This window comes from Salvelinus alpinus, chromosome 6 (genome assembly GCF_045679555.1).
Source record: "Salvelinus alpinus chromosome 6, SLU_Salpinus.1, whole genome shotgun sequence".
Lineage (NCBI taxonomy): Eukaryota > Metazoa > Chordata > Actinopteri > Salmoniformes > Salmonidae > Salvelinus > Salvelinus alpinus.
Window position 1 is genome coordinate 72,681,116 of NC_092091.1, and position 26,067 is coordinate 72,707,182.

At 42.9% G+C, this 26,067-nt stretch overlaps 2 protein-coding genes and 6 non-coding genes across 12 annotated transcripts in view; 7 read left to right on the top strand and 1 right to left on the bottom strand.

Moving 5' to 3' along the window:
• The first annotated feature begins 378 nt into the window (after positions 1 to 378).
• On the top strand, positions 379 to 594 carry LOC139579930 (small nucleolar RNA U3). The gene has a single exon (XR_011675937.1). It is a non-coding gene; the product is annotated as a small nucleolar RNA U3 (small nucleolar RNA).
• A 521-nt stretch (positions 595 to 1,115) lies between these two features.
• Positions 1,116 to 1,331, top strand: LOC139579922 (small nucleolar RNA U3). The gene has a single exon (XR_011675929.1). It is a non-coding gene; the product is annotated as a small nucleolar RNA U3 (small nucleolar RNA).
• A 2,498-nt stretch (positions 1,332 to 3,829) lies between these two features.
• Positions 3,830 to 4,051, top strand: LOC139579872 (small nucleolar RNA U3). Its single transcript, XR_011675887.1, has one exon. It is a non-coding gene; the product is annotated as a small nucleolar RNA U3 (small nucleolar RNA).
• Positions 4,052 to 7,199: 3,148 nt separating this feature from the next.
• Positions 7,200 to 7,415, top strand: LOC139579899 (small nucleolar RNA U3). The gene has a single exon (XR_011675907.1). It is a non-coding gene; the product is annotated as a small nucleolar RNA U3 (small nucleolar RNA).
• Positions 7,416 to 7,913: 498 nt separating this feature from the next.
• LOC139579929 (small nucleolar RNA U3) lies at positions 7,914 to 8,129 on the top strand. Its single transcript, XR_011675936.1, has one exon. It is a non-coding gene; the product is annotated as a small nucleolar RNA U3 (small nucleolar RNA).
• Positions 8,130 to 9,106: 977 nt separating this feature from the next.
• Positions 9,107 to 9,322, top strand: LOC139579888 (small nucleolar RNA U3). The gene has a single exon (XR_011675896.1). It is a non-coding gene; the product is annotated as a small nucleolar RNA U3 (small nucleolar RNA).
• A 561-nt stretch (positions 9,323 to 9,883) lies between these two features.
• On the top strand, positions 9,884 to 17,798 carry vps37a (VPS37A subunit of ESCRT-I). Its single transcript, XM_071407800.1, has 12 exons — positions 9,884 to 10,352; positions 10,841 to 10,915; positions 11,228 to 11,345; positions 11,585 to 11,685; positions 11,923 to 12,124; positions 12,543 to 12,613; positions 14,808 to 14,935; positions 15,668 to 15,726; positions 16,174 to 16,242; positions 16,533 to 16,676; positions 17,082 to 17,198; positions 17,439 to 17,798. The coding sequence occupies exons 1-11, from the start codon at positions 10,243 to 10,245 to the stop codon at positions 17,160 to 17,162; spliced, it is 1,158 nt and encodes a 385-aa protein (XP_071263901.1). The 5' UTR covers positions 9,884 to 10,242; the 3' UTR covers positions 17,163 to 17,198; positions 17,439 to 17,798.
• A 156-nt stretch (positions 17,799 to 17,954) lies between these two features.
• Positions 17,955 to 26,067, bottom strand: part of mtmr7b (myotubularin related protein 7b) — a 14,952-nt gene continuing 6,839 nt past the window's right edge. For 3 of the 5 annotated variants that reach the window (XM_071407796.1, XM_071407795.1, XM_071407799.1), the window contains 10 exons: positions 24,445 to 24,573; positions 23,998 to 24,132; positions 23,416 to 23,548; positions 23,151 to 23,260; positions 22,923 to 23,048; positions 22,633 to 22,682; positions 21,275 to 21,475; positions 20,901 to 21,035; positions 20,266 to 20,392; positions 17,955 to 19,899 (listed from right to left, as the gene is read on the bottom strand). In XM_071407796.1, the coding sequence (XP_071263897.1) occupies positions 19,576 to 19,899; positions 20,266 to 20,392; positions 20,901 to 21,035; positions 21,275 to 21,475; positions 22,633 to 22,682; positions 22,923 to 23,048; positions 23,151 to 23,260; positions 23,416 to 23,548; positions 23,998 to 24,132; positions 24,445 to 24,573 (1,470 nt within the window). In that variant the 3' untranslated portion in view covers positions 17,955 to 19,575. Of the gene's footprint in view, positions 19,900 to 20,207; positions 20,393 to 20,900; positions 21,036 to 21,274; positions 21,476 to 22,632; positions 22,683 to 22,922; positions 23,049 to 23,150; positions 23,261 to 23,415; positions 23,549 to 23,997; positions 24,133 to 24,444; positions 24,574 to 26,067 lie in introns of all 5 variants that reach the window. The other 2 variants (XM_071407798.1, XM_071407797.1) reach the window with 2 other exon arrangements.

Here is a 26,067-nt window from a genome sequence, read left to right on the forward strand (position 1 = left end):
TGATTTTAATCCAGTCACAACTCTACCTTTTCAATTACATTTGATTTCAACGTTTGATTTTCTTGTATTTCTTCTATTGTAGGCCATTGACTTTTTCAGCCAATGCCAGTCCCATAACAACTGCAATGAGTACCTTCTGGCACCTCCCTCATTTGCACAGTTCTATTGTGGAAGCAACTTGAAAATGTATTTTGTGAAGCTTTCTTGGGCACAAAACACGACAATAACTGATTCCATATGTGACCTATTGATGAAAGTAACCCGATTAAGCATGATTTCGGCCACGTGGTCCTATAGTGTGCTCTTTGTACGGTGGGAAACCGTTAGTGAAAATAACAGCTCCAACATAGGCTACCCTCGCTCGCCCTCAATTTAATTAAGACTATACTTTCAGGGATCATTTCTATAGTTCTTGACTTGAGAAATGTGTTTCTAAAGTGTTTGGTCTCGCTACCCACGATGATGAGATGCGATATTCCCTTCTGAGCGCGAAACGGGCTTTGAGTAATGATTCAGTTCATCCGCTTTCTGCTATTGATGACCGTTCTTTGCTTCATTGTGGAGCATTGAGGGAGGGAATATGATCAGAGTGGTTAGCTCTAAATAGTGTTAATGTTAACTTCTATGTTAAATGTATTGTAGTTCAGGTTATTAAAAAGATTATCACCATAACACAGTTTCAATACTGTTTAATGTTCTTGTTGTCATCCTTGCTATGACGTTGTATAGGAGATATGTGATTTTAATCCAGTCAGAACTCTACCTTTTCAATTACATTTGATTTCTACATTTGATTTTCTTGTCTTTTCTCTATTGTAGGCCATTGACTTTTTCAGCCAATGCCAGTCCCATAACAACTGCAATGAGTACCTTCTGGCACCTCCCTCATTTGCAAAGTTATATTGTGGAAGCAACTTGAAAATGTATTTTGTGAAGCTTTCTTGGGCACAAAACACGACAATAACTGATTCCATATGTGACCTATTGATGAAAGTAACCCGATTAAGCATGATTTCGGCCACGTGGTCCTATATTGTGCTCTTTGTACGGTGGGAAACCGTTAGTGAAAATAACAGCTCCAACATAGGCTACCCTCGCTCGCCCTCAATTTATTTAAGACTATACTTTCAGGGATCATTTCTATAGTTCTTGACTTGAGAAATGTGTTTCTAAAGTGTTTGGTCTCGCTATCCACGATGATGAGATGCGATATTCCCTTCTGAGCGCGAAGCGGGCTTTGAGTAATGATTCAGTTCATCCGCTTTCTGCCATTGATGACCGTTCTTTGCTTCCTTGTGGAGCATTGAGGGAGGGAATATGATCAGAGTGGTTAGACTAATTATTGTTAAATATCAAATGATTCATTAGGTTTACACTTTGACAACACATCTGGATGTCAGTAATTAATTCATGAAAATAGTTTAACTGGCTTCAATGCTGTTTTAATGTCCAACGTGGTAATGCATTTTTTTACCTTTTAACTAGGCAAGCCAGTTAAGATCAAATTCGTATTTACGATCACGGCCTACCCGTTCAAACCCTTCCCTAACCCGGACGACGCTTGGCCAATTGTGCGCCGCCCTATGGGACTCCCGAACACGGCCGGTTGCTACAGCCCGGGATCGAACCAGTGACTAGTGCAACTAGTGACACCTCCAGCACTGAGATGGTGTGCCTAAGACTGCTGAGCCACTCGGGAGCCCAAGGAAATCAAAATAGGAAATGTATTACAAAGCAATCTCCATTCATCATACCAATCCAGTCAGAACTCAAATTGTTCAATTACGTGTTATATCTAAATTGTATTTTCTCTATTGTGGGCCACTGACGTATTCAACCAATGGGATAATTTCTATAGTTCTTGACTTGAGAAATGTGTTTCTAAAGTGTTTGGTCTCGCTACCCATGATGATGAGATGCGATTAACCTCGGGCACTCTCCTAAAAAACTGCACTATTACCCTCTGGCACCTCCCTCATTTGAAAAGTTATATTCTGGGGCAATTGGAACATGTTATTTGTGAAGCTTTATTGGGCATAACAAGTGTTTGTTGTGTGATGCAATGAAACATACGACAATAACTGATTCCATATGTGACCTATTGGTGAAAAGTAGCACGAAAAACTTGATTTAGGCCACATGGTCTTATAGCGTGCTCTTTATACCGCGGGAAACTGTTAGTGAGAATGACAGCTCCGACATACACTAGCCTGGCTCGCCCTCTATTCAGATAATTCTATTTAATTTGCTCTGTTAATATTGAGGAAATTAAAAAACAACCACATGATGAATACCTGCACCTTCTTTCTAACCTCTTTACCACATCGCTCATGGAAGGCTATTTTCCCCTACCTTGGAAATCTGCAGTTGTCACAATGATTCACAAACCTGGTATAGACCCCATACAACATCACAAGTTATAGACCAATCAGCTTCCTCAGTCATGTCAGGAAGCTGTTTGAGAGAGTACTCACCCCAAAGACTGAGCAAATTGTTATTATTTAACTAGGCAAGTCAGTTTAAGAACAAATTCTTATTTTCAATGACAGCCTAGGAACAGTGGGTTAAATGCCTTGTTCAGGGGCAGAACAACATATTTTTACCTTGTCAGCTCAGGGATTCAATCTTGCAACCTTTCGGTTACTAGACCAAAGCTCTAACCACTAGGCTACCTGTCGCCCCACTAGGCTACCTACCGAAATGGGCGTCCTTGGAATCCACCAAGCTGGCTTTAGAAAAACAAGATCAACTACCAATAACATTCTAAGACTGTCAGAGGACATCCTTCAGAATATCAAGAAAAAATTACTTACCCTGGTGGTTTTCTTTGATATAAAAATAACATTTGATAAGATGTGACACAATGGGTTGTGCTACCGTCTTGCAGACTCCAATCTCAAACTACCACTCTCCTTCAGAAACATTGTCACAAGCTTTCTCCACAACCGTATAATTAAAGTGAAGGTCTCCACAGCAATATCCCCACCATTTACCCCTGAAGCAGGTGTCCCACAGGGGGCAGTTCTAAGCCCACTACTTTTTCTACTATACATATCAGACATTTATTACCCTCCACCCACCATAGGCCAAGTTTCACAGTTTGCCGATGACCTCTGCTACTGGTCCAGCTCCAAATGTCCTCAACTTGCTGCAAACAAACTCCAGAAGTTTATTGAAATGATCGAGACATGGTCTAACATGTGGCGAGTAAAACTGAACCCACAAAAGACTCAATGTGTCCTCTTTACCAGAAGCACCAGCAATAAAAACAAGAGACCCATAGATCTCAAACTTTATGGTGAAGTAATAAAAGTAGAAAAATAATAAAAATGTTGTGATACAGTGAATTATAAGTGAAATAATCTGTAAACAATTGTTGGAAAAATTACTTGTGTCATGCACAAAGTAGATGTCCTAACCGACTTGCCAAAACTATAGTTTGTTAACAAGAAATTTGTGGAGTGGTTGAAAAACGAGTTTTAATGACTCCAACCTAAGTGTACGTAAACTTCCGACTTCAACTGTAGGCGGATGCATTCCTTAGCCCTCCCTCTCCCGGTGCACGGCTGTGAGCTGTAATTTTAATAAAGTTGGTTTTAAACACAATAAACTTATGTCGGGAAAGGAAAAAATAGAGTAACTAATCTATGCCTGTTCTGATAAAACCTTAGTGCATTTAGACTCGGGGGATGCCTTGCTTGACCAGACCCTCCTTCCTTGCTCCTGGCCTGCCCTGCCTCTTCCACTAATTAATTTGTTTTTATGGACAGAAAAGAGCAGAAGCTCTGAGCTGTCCAATCAGGCCCATTGTCTATTGTCGCATTGAATTAAGACTATAGTTTCAGGGATAATTTCTATATTTCTTGATTTGAGAAATGTGTTTCTAAAGTGTTTGGTCTCGCTACCCATGATGATGATGATGAGATGCGATATTCCCTTCTGAGTGCGAAGCGGGCTTTGAGTACTGATTCAGTTCATCTGCTCTCTGTCATTGATGACCGTTCTTTGCTTCCTTGTGGAGCATTGAGGGAGGGAATATGATCGTGATGGGCATTCCGACTCTTTTCAGTGAGCCGGCTTGTCCGGCTCAGCTCACCAAAAAGAGACGGCTCTCTTGGCTCCCAAGCGGCTCTTTAAAAAAATATGGTTTGTATTTTTCAAGTCAAGCGGTTTGCGATAGTTTGACTATGATTGGTGTTAAAACAATTCTAATTAAATTATTAAATGAAATCATACTCTACCTTAACCACAATGTATTTAAAAATGCATTGGTTTGTTATGGAAAAGAATGCTATTAAACATTTTCATTTAAAGTATAACTTTTTAATGTATATAAACAAAGTGCCTATAAATCTAACAATTCAAAACGAATACAATCTGAACAGCATAATAGAATATTGCACCATATTAAAGAAAAATAAATAACAATTTGCAAAACTGCAGCATCCCACAAATTGAATGTAAAAAAGAAGGATGCTATTACACATGTGCATTTAAAGTATAACTTTTTAATGTATATAAACAAAGTGCATATAAATTTAACAATTCAAAACGAACACAATCTGAACAACATAATAACAGAATATTGCACGATATCAAAGAAAAATAAATAACAACGTGCAAAACTGCATCATCTCACTTAAAACATGAAACTGGTCCCTCTTTTCTCTCTCTTCTTTATTGCCATGTTATAACCAGCAGCACACAGCAATGCTGACCATATTTGCATTTCTGAGAGATTTGTACTCTTAATCTTGTTAAAGTGAAAATTAAACAAACATTTCATAGTATTACATTGATGCAATAGTTTAATAATGTAATTTCAGCGCTGTTATTCATCTTTGATGTTGCGCTGGAAAAAGAAAGATAATCTATTTCCATTCATCATAGCAATGATGTCAACAATGCCAACTTTTCAGCTGCAGTACAACTCAACTGAACAGAAATATAAACAACATGTAAAGTGTTGGTCCCATGTTTCATGAGCTGATATAAAAGATCCCAGAAATGTTCCATATGCACCAAAATCTTATTTCTCTTAAATTTTGTGCACTAATTTGTTTAAATCCCTATTGGTGAGCATTTCTCATTTGCCAAGCGAGTCCATCCACCAGACAGGTGTGGCATATCAAGAAGCTGATTAAACAGCATGATCATCACATCTTGTGCTGGGGACAATAAAAGGACACTCTACAATGTGCAGTTTTGTCCCACAACACAATGCCGCAGATGTCTCAAGTTTTGAGGGAGCATGCAATTGTCTTGCTGACTGCAGGAATGTCCACCAGAGCTCTTGCCAGAGAATTGAATGTTAATTTCTCTACCATAAGCCACCTCCAACGTTGTTTGACAGAATTTGGCAGTACGTCCAAACGGCCTCACAACCGCAGACCAGGTGTAACCACGCCAGCCCAGGACCTCCACATCCGGCTTCTTCACCTGCGGGATCATCTGAGACCAGCCACCCAGACAGCTGATGAAATTGAGGAGTATTTCTGTCTGTAAAAAAGCCCTTTTGTGGGGAAAAACTTGTTCTGATTGGCTGGGCCTGGCTCCCCAGTGGGTGGGCCCCTGCTCAGTCAAATCAAATTGTATTGGTCACATACACATATTTAGCTGATGTCATTGCAGGTGTAACGAAATGCTTGTGTTCCTAGCTCCAACAGTGCAGTAGTATCTAACAATTCACAACAATACACACATCTGAAAGTAAAATAAAGGAATTAAGAAATATATACATATTAGGACGAGCAATGTCGGGAGTGGCATTGACTAAAATACAGTAGAATAGAATACAGTATATACATATGAGATGAGTAAAACAGTATGCAAACATTATTAAAGTGACTAGTGTTCCATTATTAAAGTGGCCAGTGATTCCATGTCTATGTATATAGGGCAGCAGCCTCTAAGGTACAGGGTTGAGTAATCGGGTGGTAACCTGGTAGTGATGGCTATTTAACAGTCTGATGGCCTTGAGATAGAAGCTGGTTTTCAGTCTCTCGGTCCCAGCTTTGATACAGCCGGATGCACCTGTACTGACCTCGCCTTCTGGATGATAGCGGGGTGGACAGGCAGTGCCTCGGGTGGTTGATGCCCTTGATGATCTTTTTGGCCTTCCTGTGACATCAGGTCTATGGAGGGCAGGCAGTGCGACCGTAGTGATGCGTTGTGCAGACCACACCACCCTCTGGAGGGCCCTGCGTGTTGTGGGCGGTGCAGTTGCCTTACCAGGCGGTGTTACAGCCGGATGCTCTCAATTGTGCATCTGTAAATGTTTGTGAGGGTCTTAGGGCGCCAAGCCGAATTGCTGTTGCGCCTTCTTCACCATGCTGTCTGTGTGGGTGGACCATTTCAGATTGTCAGTGATGTGTATTCCGAGGAACTTGAAGCTTTCCACCTTCTCCACTGCGGTCCTGTCGATGTGGATAGGGGCATGCTCCCTCTGCTCTTTCCTGAAGTCAACGATCAGCTCCTTCGTTTTGTTGACGTTGAGGGAGAGGGTATTTCCCTGGCACCACTCCGCCAGGGCCCTCACCTCCTTTCTGTAGGGTGTCTCGTCATTGTTGGTAATCAGGCCTACTACTGTTGTGTCGTCTGCAAACTTGATGAATGAGTTGGAGGCGTGCGTGGTCACGCAGTCATAGGGGGAACAGGGAGTACAGGAGGGGGTTGAGAAGGCACCTTTGTCATGTGAAATCCATTGATTACGCGTAATTAATTTATTTCAATTGAACGATTTCCTTATATGAACTATCACAGTAAACTAGCTTAAATTGTTCTAGTTACGTTTATATTTGTGTTCAGTATAAAACAATAAATATATTATCTAAGGTATACCACTGGGTTTTTCAGCCAATGGTAGTAGTCGCCCAAAAGCTGACCAGCCTCTGGTAGGTACCTCCCATTATTTAATTTTAGGCAACTAGAGAATGTATTCTGTGAATCTGGGACATGTGTGCTTTTTGTGAGCCAGTAAATTATATTATATGATTATGAACTGTTACTTTCATTTAATACAATGTGATACCTGAAAAAGAAAAGGTCAATAGTAAGGCTGCTGCCACGTGCTGCTGTATCGCGCTCTGTATACAGTGAGAAGCGACTGTAGGTAGTGACAGTGAGGGAGGTAGCTGTGAAACCGGCAGTCAGAATGATTGCGCCAACATGGCCTACCCTTGCTCGCACGTCTAAAATCTAAGACTATACTTTCAGGGATCATTTCTATAGTTCTTGACTTGAGAAATGTGTTTCTAAAATGTTTGGTCTCGCTACCCACGATGATGAGATGCGATATTCCCTTCTGAGCGCGAAGCGGGCTTTGAGTAATGATTCAGTTCATCAGCTTTCTGCCATTGATGACCGTTCTTTGCTTCCTTGAGGAGCATTGAGGGAGGGAATATGATCAGAGTGGTTAGCTCTAAATAGTGTTGAATATCAAACGAATCATTAGGTTTACTTACACTGTTACAACTCATCTGGATGTCAGTTATTATTTCATGAAAATCGTTCAGCTGGCTTCAATGCTGTTCAATATCAGACGTAGTATTGCATAGAACATTTATTGCAAAGCAATCTCCATCATGCCAATCCAGTTCTAATTCCAATTGTTCAATTACATTTTATATCTAAATTGTATTTTCTCTATTGTGGGCCATTGACGTTTTCAGCCAATAGCAGTCCCCTAAAAACTGCACTATTACCCTCTGGCACCTCCCTCATTTGCAAAATTCTATTGTGGAGCAACTTGAACATGTATTTTGTGAAGCTTTCATGGGTATAACAACTGTTTGTAGCCCAATAAGCTCAATTTCAGCCACGTGGTCCTATAGTGTGCTCTTTATACGGTGGGACACCGTTAGTTAGAATGACAGCTCCGATATACACTAGCCTCGCTCGCCCCGATATCAATTAAGACTATACTTTCAGGGATCATTTCTATAGTTCTTGACTTGAGAAATGTGTTTCTAAAATGTTTGGTCTCGCTACCCACGATGATGAGATGCGATATTCCCTTCTGAGCGCGAAACGGGCTTTGAGTAATGATTCAGTTCATCCGCTTTCTGCCATTGATGACCGTTCTTTGCTTCCTTGTGGAGCATTGAGGGAGGGAATATGATCAGAGTGGTTAGCTCTAAATAGTGTTGAATATCAAACGAATCATTAGGTTTACTTACACTGTTACAACTCATCTGGATGTCAGTTATTATTTCATGAAAATCGTTCAGCTGGCTTCAATGCTGTTCAATATCAGACGTAGTATTGCATAGAACATTTATTGCAAAGCAATCTCCATCATGCCAATCCAGTTCTAATTCCAATTGTTCAATTACATTTTATATCTAAATTGTATTTTCTCTATTGTGGGCCATTGACGTTTTCAGCCAATAGCAGTCCCCTAAAAACTGCACTATTACCCTCTGGCACCTCCCTCATTTGCAAAGTTCTATTGTGGAGCAACTTGAACATGTATTTTGTGAAGCTTTCATGGGTATAACAACTGTTTGTAGCCCAATAAGCTCAATTTCAGCCACGTGGTCCTATAGTGTGCTCTTTATACGGTGGGACACCGTTAGTTCAGAGTGGTTAGCTCTAAATATTGTCAATATTAACTTCTGTGGTACATGTATTGTAGTTCAGGTTAATAAAGAGATCATCACTATAACAGTTTCAAAACTGTTTAATGTTCTTGTTGTCAGCCGTGCTATGACGTTGTATAGGAGATATGTGATTTTAATCGAGTCACAACTCTACCTTTTCAATTACATTTGATTTCAACGTTTGATTTTCTTGTATTTCTTCTATTGTAGGCCATTGACTTTTTCAGCCAATGCCAGTCCCATAACAACTGCAATGAGTACCTTCTGGCACCTCCCTCATTTGCACAGTTCTATTGTGGAAGCAACTTGAACATGTATTTTGTGAAGCTTTCTTGGGCACAAAACACGACAATAACTGATTCCATATGTGACCTATTGATGAAAGTAACCCGATTAAGCATGATTTCGGCCACGTGGTCCTATAGTGTGCTCTTTGTACGGTGGGAAACCGTTAGTAAGAATGACAGCTCCGATATACGCTAGCCTCGCTCGCCCTCAATTTAATTAAGACTATACTTTCAGGGATCATTTCTATAGTTCTTGACTTGAGAAATGTGTTTCTAAAGTGTTTGGTCTCGCTACCCACGATGATGAGATGCGATATTCCCTTCTGAGCGCGAAACGGGCTTTGAGTAATGATTCAGTTCATCTGCTCTCTGCCATTGATGACCGTTCTTTGCTTCCTTGTGGAGCATTGAGGGAGGGAATATGATCAGAGTGGTTAGCTCTAAATATTGTCAATATTAACATGTACCAAATATGTCCTCTAGTTCAGGTTAATAAATGGTTTATCACAGTAACAGTTGGTTTCAATACCGTTTAATGTTCTTGTTGTCAGCCTTGCTATGACGTTGTATATGAGATATGTGATTTTAATCCAGTCAGAACTCTACCTTCTGTGTAAATAAAACAAGAACACTGATAACAACCAGTATGTATAGATTATATGTAATGTCAATAGTAGGTGGCATAATATCGTTTATGTGCCGGGTGTTATCATAAATCTTCTAGAGTATTTTTTCCCCCATTGCCCAATCGATGTTCTTTGTAGTGACAGTAGAAACCATAGGAATGCTGTGGTACAAACTGTAAAACATACGGTGACGTCACTGAAGTATGCGTATTGACCTCTCAACTCCTGATGCGGAGAATGTAAAAAAAAACATTACAATTATGTTACATTTGCCTAAATAATTTTCTTCCTTTTAAACATGTCTCAGTATAGTTATATTTTTTCACAAAAATACTTGTCAATTTACCTTCCTGGTTTCTTTGTGTACAGTGAGGTAGTACGCAAACTACTTAATCATGCTCGTACACAACGAGGGTTGTTGTCTTCCTATTATCCGTTTGTGTGCTCGGTAGCTACTAAGCTTACCAAGAATGACAGTGCCAATTTTGGATAAATGCTTCAAGCGGAGAAACTGAATAGTTATTTTTTACGACCATCTAAGATATGCCAAACCGAGTTATCGCTGTGCAAGTAGCTAGAAGGTACAGGTTAGCGAACATTTGCTACATCTCGACGGGGTTTTCTCCTTCCCTTGTCTGTCTCGTCTGTTCTTGTTGAGGCTGGATAGTGATTTATTAATTCATTAGCTAGCTAGTCATTAAGTTCAAGCTCGTGCCCAGCCAGAATAGGATGAACTGGCTTTTCCCCTTATCCAAGGGTTCCGGACCTCTCCCACCTCTAAATAGCTTGCAGCAACAAAGACAACGGCAGATCGAGTCTCTCAAAGCTGCCCACTCCAGGTAAATCAACATCACGTACTAGCAATGCTAACTAGCTAGTTATGGCTAATCCGTGGCTTGTCAGCCTTGATAGCTAGCTAAAGTATTTGCTACTATTTAAAGCGTTGTCACAAGGTGTAATTAGTGTGTATCGTGCGATGTCTAGCTAGCTAGCTGACGTTAGTGCCCCCCATCGCAACACCGACAGTTGATGGGACTAGGTCAGATTAAAGTATTATGTATTGTTTACAAGTAATATTAGAGAGAGGTGCCTCTCAGCTCTCTTCTAGATATTCAGCCTAACTTTATAGGTGACATAATTGTAACGTTATGTAACTAATATGAACAATATGTCTAATGTATAACATGTATGTCACTATCTTTTTCAATATTCTAGCTAGCTAAATATGTTTTGGATTGACGTGTTGGCACCTTTCAAAGTATTGTGTGTAAGGTGGATAAACTGGTTTGTATCTAACGTTATATGTTTCGGTTTTCTTCTCCTACAGCTTAGCAGAGATCCAGAAAGATGTGGAGTACAGAATCCCTTTCACGGTCAACAACTCAACCATCAGCGTCAACATGTGAGTGAGCTGCATGTTTACAGAGTTAGCATTAACAGATGCATACATGTTTACGTTTTAGCATGAACAAATGAGCATGTTGTCCTATCAGTGTCAACATGTATGTAAACCCCAATAGCTCATCCTGCCATTGGTTTACAGTAGAGCTAGGTAAATCTTACATTTACCTGGCTATGTCTGACTTGTTGATTATTTCTTGCAGGATCAATAGGACTCAAACCCTCAGAACTCATAGGCTACTATCACTTTCAATGACCTCTCTCTCTACCTTTCTCCCCCCTATCTCCCTCTTCTCTTTCTCATCCTCTGCAGCTTGCTTCCGCCTCAGTTTCCCCAGGAGAAACCAGTAGTCAGTGTGTACCCTCCAGTAGGACATCACCTGGTAGACAGCAACAATGGCACCATGGTTACCAGCCCCCTCATTACTAATGTAAGTACTTCTCAACTAGATATGATGTTATTTAGGTCTACGTCAACAATACAAGAGACAAGGGTAGCAAAATCTGTGGTGATCTGAATGGTAACCATTTTATGTTTTTCTCTAGGTATTTATACTTGTTTCGTTACTAGTTCATTGTCTGTATAAGGGCAGGTGTTGACATGGATGCAAATATCTGGTATTCATGTGCTTGTCATGAAGCTAACAGGCCTATGTTAATTTGTTCTCAGTTTGGAATGCACTCAGATCTGGGCAAAGTCATCCAGAGTCTCCTGGATGAGTTCTGGAAGAGTCCACCGGTCCTGACGTCTGGCCCCACCGGCTTCCCTTAGTCAGTACCACACACACACATAACATGTCATCATGTAATCCTTTGTTGGCCGTTGAAGGCAAATTATTTGGGTTGCATGTAATACGCAATGAAAGGACGATCAAAAGGTGTAAAAAGTCACATGAGACGGCCATAATAACTGCCATAGCTTTACAGTTTCTTCAGAAAGGGAACCCATTCTCATCAGCTTTCTGTTTCTCCCATCTTTCCTCCCTGCCATCTCTCTCTGTGGTGCAGTAACATGTACAAGCCGTCGGGAATGCCTCCCTACCCCACACAGAGCTTCCACTACGGGCTGTGCCCCGTGGGCCCCACCCCTCCTCCCATGCCCCACGCGGGTGTAGAGGGAGCTCATGGTCACTGCCCTCCCTGGGCAGCAGCCCCTGTCTACGGCCTCATCACCGACCTGCCTCTCCCTGTACCCACCTCAGACTCCCAGGTAAACGTACTACCACAGGTTCATTGAAGTGTAGTTTACCCAGTAGTATCTGGCTAATACCGACATAATACCTAAATGTATAAGTTAAGGAGACTACTTGGCATGCAGTTTAGACGCCCCAAGAGGTTTAATGTAGCAATGTTTCATCAGGACAGACAAATACCCACATACTGACCTGTTCTTCTAGTTAGAATCATTGGGGGCATCTATTATATTATTATACTTTATTTTCAAAACACCTCACCACCAGCCCTAAGCACACAATACCCTAACAACTGTTGCCAGGCACTGAGGCCTGTCAGTCACCTGCGGACTAGAGCTTCTGTACTGGAGTACTGCTGTGATGGTCAAGTGCTTAGCTACTTGTTTTATGTGTTGGTTAGCTACATAAGACGTGATATCACTCTGTCTGCAACAGGCTGGGTTGAACGGCCACATGTACAAGATGCCTGAGATTCCTGAAACATTTCCTGAGCTGTCTGAAATGAGGTATGTGCATTCTGCCACTGGAGTTTAATACGTCGCCCACTTTTTGGGCCGTTGAGTCCAAATGTAACGTATGAGGACACGACTCAAATAAACGGTTAGATATAATGATATGTATATAGGTTTCAGTGGAGACTGGTGGGAGGAGCTATAGGAGGACAGGCTCATTGTAATGGCTGGAATGGTATCTAACATATGGAAACCACATGTTTGACTTCGTTCCATGTATTCCATTCCAGCCATTTCAATGAGCCCGTCCTCCTATACCTCGTCCCACCAGCTTTCACTGATAGGCAGGTAAATAATTGACAGCCAATGATCAATCAGGGATATTCCATCTTGTTTGGACAATAAAGTTATATTGTATTCCAATTCTGAACCTTCACGTTTGGGTTCCCATCACTTAATCCCACATCAACCTACATATTAGCGTTTTCCTCTCCCGTGTTTGAGTTATTTATTTGTATTTTTACAAGTGCCAGTTTAGCCAGCCGGCTAATTTTCAACCGCAGTCTCTGGGCAGGTTATTAAAAAACAATGACAATATCAATACAGACAAACAATGAGCAGTAAGCACATGCAGAGCAACATAGGACAAGCAACACGTAGCATGCAGAAAGAGCAACATATAACAAGCAACAGGCAGACAGAGCACTGATAGAACAAGCAACACGTAGCACGCAGACAGAGAAACATATTAACAAGCAACACGTAGCACGCAGACAGAGAAACATAGAACAAGCAACATGTAGCACGCAGACAGAGAAACATAGAACAAGCAACATGTAGCACGCAGACAGAGAAACATAGAACAAGCAACACGTAGCACGCAGAAAGAGAAACATAGAACAAGCAACATGTAGCACGCAGACAGAGAAACATAGAACAAGCAACACGTAGCACGCAGAAAGAGAAACATAGAACAAGCAACATGTAGCACGCAGACAGAGAAACATAGAACAAGCAACACGTAGCACGCAGACAGAGAAACATAGAACAAGCAACATGTAGCACGCAGACAGAGAAATATAACACAGAAAGCAACTAAACAAAATATGTAAAAGCAACAGTGTTTCCACACCACACAAGCTACAGACAACATGGAAAGAGGCAATACAAAGATAGGGATTATGTTCAAGTCTGATTGGCCTTTAGCCATGTCTTCATGTTTTTTGTGAAGATGTGATAGGTGGTGCAGTTGTTTGTGTCTGATTGCAGTATGTTCCAGACATGGGAAGCTCTCACAGAGAAAGCAGATTGACTAAAAGGTGCTTTTCCTTAAGGGAACTATACAGTCACCTCTCATGGCAGACCTTGTGGATCTGCTGCCATGGGTTTGGGTTTTCTGTTTAACAAAAGTCCTGAGTGGAGGAGGAGCCAGGCCATTTAGGATCTTGAATACAAGACATGCATCAATTTATTGCACAAGATTTTCCCAACTCAGGAGCTCATGCTTTTTGAGGATGTAACAGTGATGATGGCTATTGGGCTTCCTATCAAGCACTTTGAGCCTGTTTGTAGACAGACTGAATGGGTTTTAATGTTGTACAGCAAGCTTGGGCACAACTAGTCAAGCAGTATGTTAAGTGGGGGAGTATCATAGATTTGAAGTACAGTTTTTCTACCTCTGTAGTCAAACAATTTCGTATGAATCGCAAATTAGCTTAGTTGAATTTGGTTATTTGAGTTACCTTGTTCACCTACTTTTTATAAGAGGTTGGAATCGAGTATGATTCCAGGGTACTTAAAATCGGATACCACGTGGAGCTTTTCCCCTGACACAGACATCTGGCTCAGCGGCATCAGTTGTCCTCTTTGTGAGGAACATGCATACTTTTTTTTTTTTCACATTGAGTTACAAACACGAGTCACTGAGCCGCTTTGTAACCTGGACCATTACAGTAGTGAGTTCTTGTGCAGCTTGTTGTTTGCTCTTTGCATGCACATATATCACTGTATCATCTGTATACATTTGAACTTCAGACCCAGTACAGACAGAAGGCAGATCATTAATGTACAGGCTGAACAGGAGGGGCCCCAGTATTGACCCTTGGGGCACGCCCACATCATAGCTGAGAGTGGGCGACAGCTCATTGCTCACTCTGACACACTGTGTTCTGCCTTCAAGGTATGATTTCATCCATCTGTCCCACCATATCCCTCTCTGACTGACTGACTGTGTGTGTATTGTCCCCAGTGTGTCCCAGCTGAAGGACATGAGTGAGCAGGAGGACGTGCTGCTGGAGTTGTTTGTGTGTCTGCCCCAGCTCAAACAGGTCACCACTGACAAGGAGGAGCTGGTCAACAGCATCGTGGACATGGCCAGTGAGTCCCCCTACACACTAGTGGCGGTTGCTAAACTTGACTGGGCAGTGGGTGACACTGTATAGCCAAAGCCTTTAGTGTTTTCTTGTGACCCACCATGTACACACAAACAAATGCTAGAGCAAGGACCATGGTTATTATGAGCTTCCAGTCATGCTAACGCTAGTTAGCAACGGCTCCAGAAACGACCTACAACTCCCTTCAAACTGCACACAGAGACATAACATTTTTATCCATGAGTTCATCTGACTCAGTAAGGAGATGAAGCGCTACTATCCCAGAGAGCCCAAAATCACAAACTCTCCCCAGAGAGCCCAAAATCACAAACTCTCCCCAGAGAGCCCAAAATCACAAACTCTCCCCAGAGAGCCCAAATGCTCAAACTCTCCCCAGAGAGCCCAAATGCTCAAACTCTCCCCAGAGAGCCCAAATGCTCAAACTCTCCCCAGAGAGCCCAAATGCTCAAACTCTCCCCAGAGAGCCCAAATGCTCAAACTCTCCCCAGAGAGCCCAAATGCTCAAACTCTCCCCAGAGAGCCCAAATGCTCAAACTGTCCCCAGAGAGACACTTTTGGTGTCAAGCTCATAATCGCTATGGTTACACAGATCCTCAGTCAGTTCATATGGGCAGGTAGTGAAATGAGTGTGTGCTAGAAAGTGGGGAAGTGTTGAAGCTGAGTTCACTGCTGCCCTGGGACACACACTGACATGTCTTGGTCATCTCTCTCCCAGAGAAGAACCTGCAGCTGGAACCTCAGCTGGAGGGGACAAGACAAGAAATGCTGTTCAAGGTGAGAATTTGTATTTAAAAAAAAAATTTAACTAGGTAAGTCAGTTAAGGACAAATTCTCATTTACAATGACGGCCTAACGGGGAACAGTGGGTTTAACTGCCTTGTTCAGTGGCAGAACGTCATATGTTTACCTTGTCAGCTCGGGGATTCAATCTAGCAACCTTTTGGTTACTGGCCCAACGCTCTAACCACTAGGCTACCTGCCGTTGAATAATACACACTCACTGGCTAATGAATGCAGAAGGTCTGTCTGTCAATATACGTTAGCAATCACACTCTACCTGTATGAATGTCTCATGACAACTGTCAGTTTGTTACTAACGTTATAGCTGATACCACCTTGTACCATTGAGCCAAGTTGAAATGTTGTTCGGGATCAGTCCTACTGCTATAGACGGTATATTGTGTTGTGAACGCTAGTTGTTCTTACTTGTTGTGTTGACAGTACGAGCAGCTAACCCAGAACAAATCGGCCTTTGAGACCAAGATGCAGAGACAGCATGACATCAGTGAGGTGAGGTGTTCCCTGCACTAAACACACACGTGATGATCAGATGTTTTCAAACCTCAAAAGTAGATTAGTATTGACAAGTCCATGACCCAGTCCATGACCCAGTCCATGAGTTGTTTTATTCGCTGCTCATCTTGTCCATGTTTTTGGGGTTGAAACATAATCAGATTATTCACAACACAGCTGATGTTGTGGGGTGTGGATTTGGCTTGATGTTTGAGTCCATTTTGAGGTTTGAAAACAAAATAACGTTGTTTTTTTAAGTGTCATCCTATGAACTTGTTGTTCTCCAGAGCTGCAGCCTGAGTGCCCTGCAGGCTCGTCTGAAGGTGGCAGCCCACCAGGCGGAGGAGGAGTCAGAGGAGACGGCCGAGAGCTTCCTGGAGGGCAAGACGGACATCGACGACTTCCTGGCCAACTTCATGGAGAAGAGGACGGTAAACTGAACTAACTGTCAAAGTCAAGTCAACAAGTCATGAAAGACTGATACCAGCACACTGCAGAATTCTACCGCAGATGTATTTTTCAACATTTCAACACGTCTTTGTCAAAACGGTATCAGCATTCTATAGTGTGGGGATGGATTTGTCTGTCTTTCACCAGTAACTGAACTAGCAGAGTTAGAAGAGAAGGATCATAACATAGTCCACGAAGAGAGAGCCGGGAATCATTGAGCTGTTGTGTATGGAGAGTCTGTATAAACATCTCTGTGGTAATATGAACAAGGTGTACTGCAACAAGTCAACAACCAGGAAATGGGATTCTATGTAAACACTGTCTGTTACACAGTAGTCAATGTTTGATTTCATATTTGGACGTGTGTGTGTGTTCTCACTGTACAGCTCTGCCACAGCAGAAGGGCCAAAGAGGAGAAGCTGCAACAGTCCATCAACACACACGGACAGTTCCCCAGCAGCCACTGAGCCCCGTCCCCTTCCCCTTACACATGTTTATAAAAGGTAAACACACTAACGCCACTCTGTTGGATGAAGTATGTACTGTACGAAAGGGTTTATGGAATCTGACCTTAAAGGGGCAATCTGAGATTCAAACAACTACAAAGCTTTTTTTTTTTGGTAAACAACTGGAGAAGTGTAACCTCTCAAATTCATAGATGTAGCTATGGATGTAAGGACTGACTATACTTGAGATCAATGATGGGCTTAACAATGTTCCATTTTTGTCTTACTTGATCATAGGCTGCATTTCTTCTCTTCTCAAGTATGGAGTTTTATCTACCAGCAACACGAGAAGCACATCTTGGTGTTGAGAGGCTAAGAAGCAACTATTGTGGTATGAATTGTAATCCTGAACTAGGCTTTTGAACTAATTTCAGTATACAGTTTCCAGTGATGATAATGATGATGGTTTGGGACTTGTCTCATACATACGTACCTACTTGAATTTGGACGATGAGTTTGCTAACGCTGCCGAACACCCAACTACAACGGATACTGTATTTAAATAATGTTAATAATAGGCTTTATTATAATCAAAGACACCTTGTACTATGTTATTTAATTTCTTTAGGTTAATAAACCATTCAGAACATTTGTTTACTAAGAATTCCTGATATTTTTTTTCCAACATTAACATCTGACCAGTGTGTGTGTGTCTGAGTGTGTGACTGAAATGCACAGTCATGTTCATAACCTCATGTACACTCTATTCCGTTCTGTAAAAGAACGCGCTTTAAACCAGCACATCACATGTAATTTCCCTTTGACAGTGAATAGTTTATTTCAGGTCATTTACAACAACGTATACAGTGAACACTAAACACGACAGGGGAAAGGATATCCATTGGATGTAGCCGTTGTCAAGCCATGACAATTCCACACACGGGTTGGTTGTTTAGCAACAAAACCGACGCGTGTGCAACTATGGGGCAAAACAGACTGGGTTGGCTTAGATTGTTGACAACATGGAAACTATATTTAGTCTCCAATGTTTATTGAAAACATAAATAATGTTCCACAATGAGTACTTGTCTCTCAAATAGATTGTTACAGTTGTTGGTCAGTTAGCTAGCATAGATCAAAACAAGACATGGTCTCAAGAACAAGGTGAAACGAGCCACCTAGGATTCCCCACATGTCAGTTTGTCATTGTTGCTAGTGACACATGGCTTTCTATCCCTTAGAACCATAACACACGGCTTTCGGTGCCCCTGTTAGAAGCGCACACAGCATCCTTGGTTGGTGCCCGTGCTGGTGCGAGCTAACGGTCCAAAGTTATACTGTTACATTGGCAAGGGGACAGAAACAGAATGGCACACAGGCTAACTAATGCTACCTATCACAAAGAGATTTGAGATCCAAAATCCACACCCACATCCCATTCAGATTGAACCACTGTGTTGGCCATGCATTCTAAGTGGTGCTCTGGTGTTGAAACATTTCTAATGTGTCCTAAGTGTTCATACTACAGCGCTAGTGAATGCACTCGTATACACAGTGAAATATACACCGCAGTGGGAATAACCATCTGAAAAGGTTACCGCCGTTCAATGGGCTTTCCAAAGGAAAGAGTACGTCTCTCGATTCATTACTCATAAGCAGCAACTTTCACTTCATTTCAAGAGCAAATAAAAGCCTAGTCATGGCAACGCGGACATTTCTGTTCATCCAGGCTAGTTGAGAAGTGCAGTGGTTCTTCATTTGTGTGAGAAGGCAGGTTATTGGAACGAGACAGTAAACAACTAGATTGGGTGGTGATAAATGTTCCAAGAACATGTGCCATGTTTGACAGTGTTATCTGGGTCGTGTTCATAAGTGCAGAACGAGGTGAAACGGTCAATAGTTTTCTGAAGGTTTTTTTGCCTCCTGATCACAACCATGATATACCACTGGGAAACATTGTAGCCTATATGCTTGTTCAGACTTCAGAATGGACAAATAGATTTCGGAGGGGTAGTCCTACTTGGTGCGACCAATGTAATGCATTGGTCTGAAGGAAAGTACAAACAAATGTACATAGTTTTTTTCTGTTTTAAAATGTTGTACAGTACATTGTAACTCAACCTAATAGCTTAAGACAAAATATTGCACACACACCAGTATTTTGCCTTTGCTGTAAACGTTTGGTCCTGGAATATTTTTGTTCACATTTTACACTAGTATGGGGTTCAAACATCCACTACAGCTATCCAGTGTTACCACAATACCCAGCAGGGGCTCACGTTGTGCTCAGATACTAACTACACAGAAAACAGAACAAAAGGATCACAAGTCAAATCCAGTCCAATTGGCCCCGTCTCAAAACAGAGACCTCTGTGATATTCAATTGTCAAGGCAACCCCCCTCCGACAAGCCCCTCATTGATCGCCATTTTTGCTCAGGCCGTGCAGTAGACGGCCTCGTCGGGGTCCTTACTGTCGTCGGGGCTGCTGAGGTCGGCCACGCCTGATTCCATGTCGCTGCAAGCCGAGGAGAGGTCGTCGGGGCCAGGGCCCTTGGAGGGCCCCAAGAGCAGGGTCATAGCTGGGCCCGGGGGCCCCCCCTGGGAGGGGAAATAGTCCTGAGTGGAGCTAGTGAAGGGGCCATCTCCAGTGGGAGGAGCCAGCCCACCTGGCCTGCATTCTTCCTCACACTCTTTGTTGGTCTTCCTCTGACCCGCATTACCCTTAGTTTGATCCCCCTTCGTCAGGGCTGCAATCCTCTGGAAGATGGACAGATGAAAAAACAAGTGTTACCAGTAAGTCTGGGATAGAATATGAATGAATCACTATGTCTATAGACTACTAGCAGACTACTGTACATGTAACGGAAACCCTCCTGTTGAACGCCCCTCTGAGACACATTTTCTTCAACTTATCTTTGACTTGGTGTTTGCCCCCTCCCCTGTAAAAACCCAATAATATAGTTGTTAAAACAGCATAAACTAGTTAATAGTAATTCATAATGATAATAATACATTGCTAAAAACTTAAATTGGCCTTAAAGGGCAGCGTTCATTGGGAGCGTTACGCGAGCGTGTCTGTATGCCTTGTTTGGTGCCCGGGTTGGCCGTCCCTCCCGGTGCTACCTCCTGGTGATTGGTCAGCTCCTCCTCCAGCTGCTGAGTCTCCTCCCTGACGGCTGTCAGTAAGTCGGTGGGCGTCTGGCGTGGGGGCGCGCTCTTCTCCACGCGGTTATACATGCCCTTCCACATCCTTGGAGACAAGATACACCGTACTACAACTATTGAACAAACCCTCGATCTAAACCGTACTACAACTATTGAACAAACCCTCTGGATCTAAACCGTACTACAACTATTGAACAAACCCTCTGGATCTAAACCATACTACAACTATTGAACAAACCCTCTGGATCTAAACCATACTACAACTATTGAACAAACCCTCTGGATCTAAACTGTACTACAACTATTGAACAAACCCTCTGGATCTAAACCGTTATACAACTATTGAACAAACCCTCGATCTAAACCATACTACAACTATTGAACAAACCCTCTGGATCTAAACTGTACTATAAAGTAAAGTGCTTTCTACAACAGGCTACCATCTGATGGATTTTAGGGTTTTAACCCACAACCCTTTGTCTCAGATGTACCCAAAGACACAAAGTCAATAAAAAACATTCAGTGTCCCAGACCTTCTAGCTTTTTCACTCTTGTTTTCCCAGTGAGTCTACTGAGAGGGTGCAGTAACTCACTTGAAGCAGTAGGGGGTGGTGTTTGGCCGTAGCATCCCCTGAGTCTGGGTGTGGTCAGCCCTGTACAAGGGGTTGGCGTACTGTGCCCTGTCCTTCCACAGCTGGTGCCACAGGGAGTGAGTCCTCTCACGCAACCTGGCCAACGTTGGAGAAAACCACACCAGATGTGATACATGAGAGGGGTTACAGTACAGAAGAGCTTGCTGTAAGAAAGGCAGAGACCTGCATGAAATGGGATTGTAGCGGCCTTATGAACCACAAGGTTGTTAGCCCGCTGAGCTAACACAAGTATTCACGCCTCAGGCAAGGTTATTCGTGTAACACAAACACGGTTCACTGAACTACCTCTGTCACATTGGCGCCCTCAGTCTCACCCCATGTCCCTCCTCTCCTTCTGGCTGTTGCCCAGGAAGTTGCCGTACTGGCAGGAGTAGACGTGTCTGTGCAGCTGGACCAGGAAGCGCTCGTTGAACTCAAAGGCACAGGGGAACTGCTCTGACAGCTGCCACACACACTCCAGGAACTGGTCTATCACCGGGGACACCTCCTTAGAATCACCTTCCAGATGGTTGTACCTGCAGAGAAGGAAAGACTGCGGCTTAAAACACTTTCATTAGGAGTTTAAAGTGGCAATCGGCAGTAGAAACAATAACGAAGCGGTCTCCCTGCCCCTCAAATTCATAGACAGAGCTATGGATGCAAGGATTGACCGTCCAAAATAACAAAATTATAGTTTTAACCGTGTTTTGAGGCTATATAGTGTTTGTTTACATTTTCTTTGACTACAAACGTTGGAGTAAAACAAGCTTCTATTTTCGCCACTGCTGATTGCCCCTTTTAAGCAGATTTAAAGAACTGTGAGGGAAGTGTTACGTATCGACTCAATGCTACTTTCTAATTACTAATTAGAAAGGTTCACGCAGGTGACTGACTGATCGTGTATGGAGGAATCCTCACTATCCCTGTTCCTCAACTTGACAGTATGTCCAGAATATTGCTATGGGAACAACCGAGGTATCGCAGAGACAGAGAGCCTCGTGAGGTATTGCTCAGTCACATGTGCGAGCCACCGGTAGTGATGAATTAATTATGCTAAATCATGCAAATATAACTTGTCTGTGTATAGCCGTATATAAGACAAATGCTGGGACTGCCCCAGCGGAGCGTCTGATAGACCTGTACGGTGTGCAGTTTGTTGTAACCTCTCCAGCTTGCTGATAATAAAGAGTGATTCATTTTAAGATTGGCTTTAGGTGTCCCTGGTGTTGAATTTCCACCACAGAACTAATAGGTCATCCCGGGGCGTTGTCATGGCAATTTTAAAACCCATTGGTTAAACAGTAATGCCTCTAGGCAACTGCATCAAGGTCAGTTACCTTTTTAATCTAGCCAATGGCTTCAGCTGATAAGAGAACATGCACAGACTGGAGTGGAACACCTCAAAGATGTGGAATAACTCTACTTCACCAATCCTAACTGAAATCCGAGACGGACAGTCGCTGCAAAAGCGGCTGAATTTCACAGGGGTTATGATCTGACCTGAGTGCAGCGGACACGTTTCCGCCGGAGCGTAGGTCGAACATGCTGTATGATGTCTGTGACAAATGCACTTCTCGTTCTGATGAAGGACTCCACTTGAGAAGGTAAAATACATGGCACTGCAGGGACCTTCATTCTCCCAAACGGTAGAGTTAGGAGTTGGGTTCTTAGCAAATGTGTGGGACGGACTGACCTGTGTGAAAACTTGTGACCAAACGACACCCAGTCCCTCTCGATTAGCAGCTAAAAGACAGGAAGAAGAGATTAAGTCAGTCTTTCTTGCACCCGACGGGCCAGTTTCCCAGACCAAGATGATGTCTAGTCCTGGACTAAAGCACATACTTCATGGAGACGCCACGGTCCAGACAACTGGCCCCACGTGTGCTAAATATATCTCTGGATTGGATCACAGTAGAAGAGAGTCTGTATGTGCCCTGATTTAGACTGTAGATAGTGTGTGATGAACGGAAGCTAAAGCCTTACCATGAGTCCCTTCATAGTCCTGTAGTAAGGCTCCAGGAGAACACTGGCTACAGAGCAGGCCTGGGCCGTCCTGTCCCAACCGTCCGAACAGTGGACCACCACACTGATACCCTCCTCCGCAACCGCCTACACACACATCACAGTATGACATTATTGAAATTGATACCCATTGTGTGTGTGCGTGTGTGTGTGTGTGCGTGCTCGTGCGCCCTGCCCAGTGTGTATCACCTTGGCGATGAAGACGCCTGCGTCCAGCACGGCTTTGATGTGCTTCAGCCAACCGGAGCTCTCCAGCCCCAACAGGAAGTCGCCCATGGAGGGAGTCTTGAGTTCACCCACTATATACACACAAACAATGTGGGACATTCACAAGCCAACCCAAAGGAATGCATGAACCTGACAACTATGTGCATGAACTGAGTAGGAATACTGACTGACGTTCAGTAGAACGTTGGCCGTGGTTGGAAGAGAAAGGGAAAGAGGAACTCATTACCGTCAATGATCTTCTGCTGGCTGTTCCTCATCACGTGGATGTTCTCGATCCCGATGAACTGCAGTTTGATGTTGGTGTAGTGGTCCTCGTTCTCATAGCCTTTTCCAGCCGCCCGGTTGGCCATCGCATTCAACTGGAGAGAGATGATAATCATTATATCACAATACAGTCAAATACGTACTGTTGACGACATCATTACGTGTTACATTTTAGTCTTTTAACAGACAATCCAGAGCGACTTACAGGAGCCATTAGGGTTAAGTGTCTCGCTCAAGGGCACATCAACAGATTTGTCACCTAGTTGGCTTGTGGATTCACACCAGCGGCCTTTCGGTTACTGGCCCAACACTCTTGACCGCTAGGCTACCTGCCGCCCATTGATATTCAGCTTTAAATCGACAAAGCCTGGAGAGAGACTACACTCTGAGAGCCAGCATGTGGACGGTGGATGGATCAGATGTCCACCCAAGTCAAGGAGGCGTCAAGGAAAACGAAACGCCATTCATGTACCATTACCCCCCATTGACCTTACAGTATATCAACACTTCCTGACCCCAGCGTCTATCTATGGTGACCTCTGACCTTTGGCCTGGTGTCCACCACGTAGATGTAGTCGCTGCTCGGGTTGGACTTCATGATGGCCTCCAGCATTTGTTCATCTTCCTGGGAGCGAGCGCTGAAGCCGGACAGGGGCTGACTGCAGCGGCAGATAGCAGCCTGGGAGAGAAGGGGTCAGACGCTGAAGTGACTGGTGATGACATCCAGCTCAGAGCAAGAGGTGGTGTTTAACACTACTCATACAGTGCTAGTATCCTGCGTGTGTCTTGGCAAGCCAAGCAAAAGCCCACATTTAAACAGTCATGAAAGTCATTTGAAATTTTTAAACAGAAAACACAGTATTCACACCCATGACTGGTTCAGGTATAAGAATTAAACATGACGAATCACCTAAATGAAACAAACATAAAACAACTGTTCTCCAGAGTCAACCCACACCATTGACCCAGATAGTATGCCCCATCCACTCACTAGGGTATCCTGGTGGAAGTACGTCAGGACGGGTAAACGCCCTCGGCTCCGGAACTTAGAGCTCCCCACGATGACTGGAGGTGTGGCCGACTTTGGCACAAACAGCTCTGATGGGTACGTATCACACACCTGCAGACAGAGAGAGAAAGTATTTAGAGGAGGACTATACTACTAACCAGTGGTTGGAACCGGTTGACAGAACAGAAAACCGGAAAAGAGCAAAAAATGTCAAGGAACAGAAACGGAACCTAGAAAAAAAATGAACCCAACTTTTCCGGAACAGAACCGGTTAATAATGTTCTTTTACGTTTCCAGGCATTTTTTTCTCTTCTTTCTAGTCCCACAACAAAACGCCTATGCAAAGCCCTTACTCTGTCACTCAAACGTAGTCCAGTGTCTGCCTGCAAACTGAAAATATTTGCCTGTGCGTGTGCTTGTTTGGCTAACTCCCCCCTACGAAGCACAGGCTACTGTACTGATGTTACAAGCTTGATTCAGAAGATGGGAAGAGAGATTTTTCATTGGCTAGAGAAGAATGGATGAACCTTTTCAATGCTGATAATTTAGGGTTAGTTATCACGTGTCACGTTGGATTTATTAACTACAACATAGTAAGATGTGTTTATAATTCTGGGGCCACTCTGCACACACAAGCATGTTAGCGAGCTAGCTCAAAGGACATTCAAAGTTCCTCCATAGAAGCTGCTCCTCCTAGGTATAATTCTGTGGATAATTCAGAAAATGCATGTCATAACTTCGCTTCAAGCCTCCTCAACCCTCTTGCTCTCTCCCCACCCGCACAATTTCAGTCGCATGTTACGCCATAGGCTACACTTGTCTGTCCATCATGCATGTAAACAACTAGCTCGCCTGCTCTATCCACACTGATTGGCGAAGTAATTTTATGAGCTAACTTAAAAACTGTTGATTTCACAGGTTAAAAAAGGAACACAAAGGAATGATATAAACTGGTTCTTTATTTGGCTTGGAACCTGTTCAGAACTTTATTTTGATGGCCGGAACAGTGGAATGAAACAAAAAAAAATGGTATTCTGTTCAGAACGAAACGATTGGGAAATTATTTCAGTTCCAACCCCTGCTACTAACCCAATAGTCAATATCAGACCCAGACTGAACAAACCCAGTACTCAACATCAGATCAGGACTATAACTCAATACTCTATCAAAACCAGAAAAATCAACAGAGGACTGTACTAACGCTGTACTCACTATCTGATTAGGACTGTAGTGGTTAAAATCAGAAGAGGACTGTACTACTACTAACCCTGTACTCACTATCTGATTAGGACTAGTGGTTAAAATCAGAAGAGGACTGTACTAACCCTGTACTCACTATCTGATTAGGACTATAGTGGTTAAAATCAGAAGAGGACTGTACTAACCCTGTACTCACCATCTGATTAGGACTATAGTGGTTAAAATCAGAAGAGGACTGTACTAACCCTGTACTCACCATCTGATTAGGACTAGTGGTTAAAATCAGAAGAGGACTGTAATACTACTAACCCTGTACTCACTATCTGATTAGGACTATAGAGGTTAAAATCAGAAGAGGACTGTAATACTACTAACCCTGTACTCACTATCTGATTAGGACTATAG

What these genes read in the sequence shown, in the direction of transcription:
- vps37a (XM_071407800.1), top strand. Translation starts at nt 10,243, where the DNA reads ATGAACTGGCTTTTCCCCTTATCCAAGGGTTCCGGACCTCTCCCACCT. An exon ending in TCAACCATCAGCGTCAACAT is followed by an intron (nt 10,916 to 11,227) that starts GTGAGTGAGCTG and finishes CATCCTCTGCAG; the next exon opens with CTTGCTTCCGCCTCAGTTTC. An exon ending in GACAGCATGACATCAGTGAG is followed by an intron (nt 16,243 to 16,532) that starts GTGAGGTGTTCC and finishes GTTGTTCTCCAG; the next exon opens with AGCTGCAGCCTGAGTGCCCT.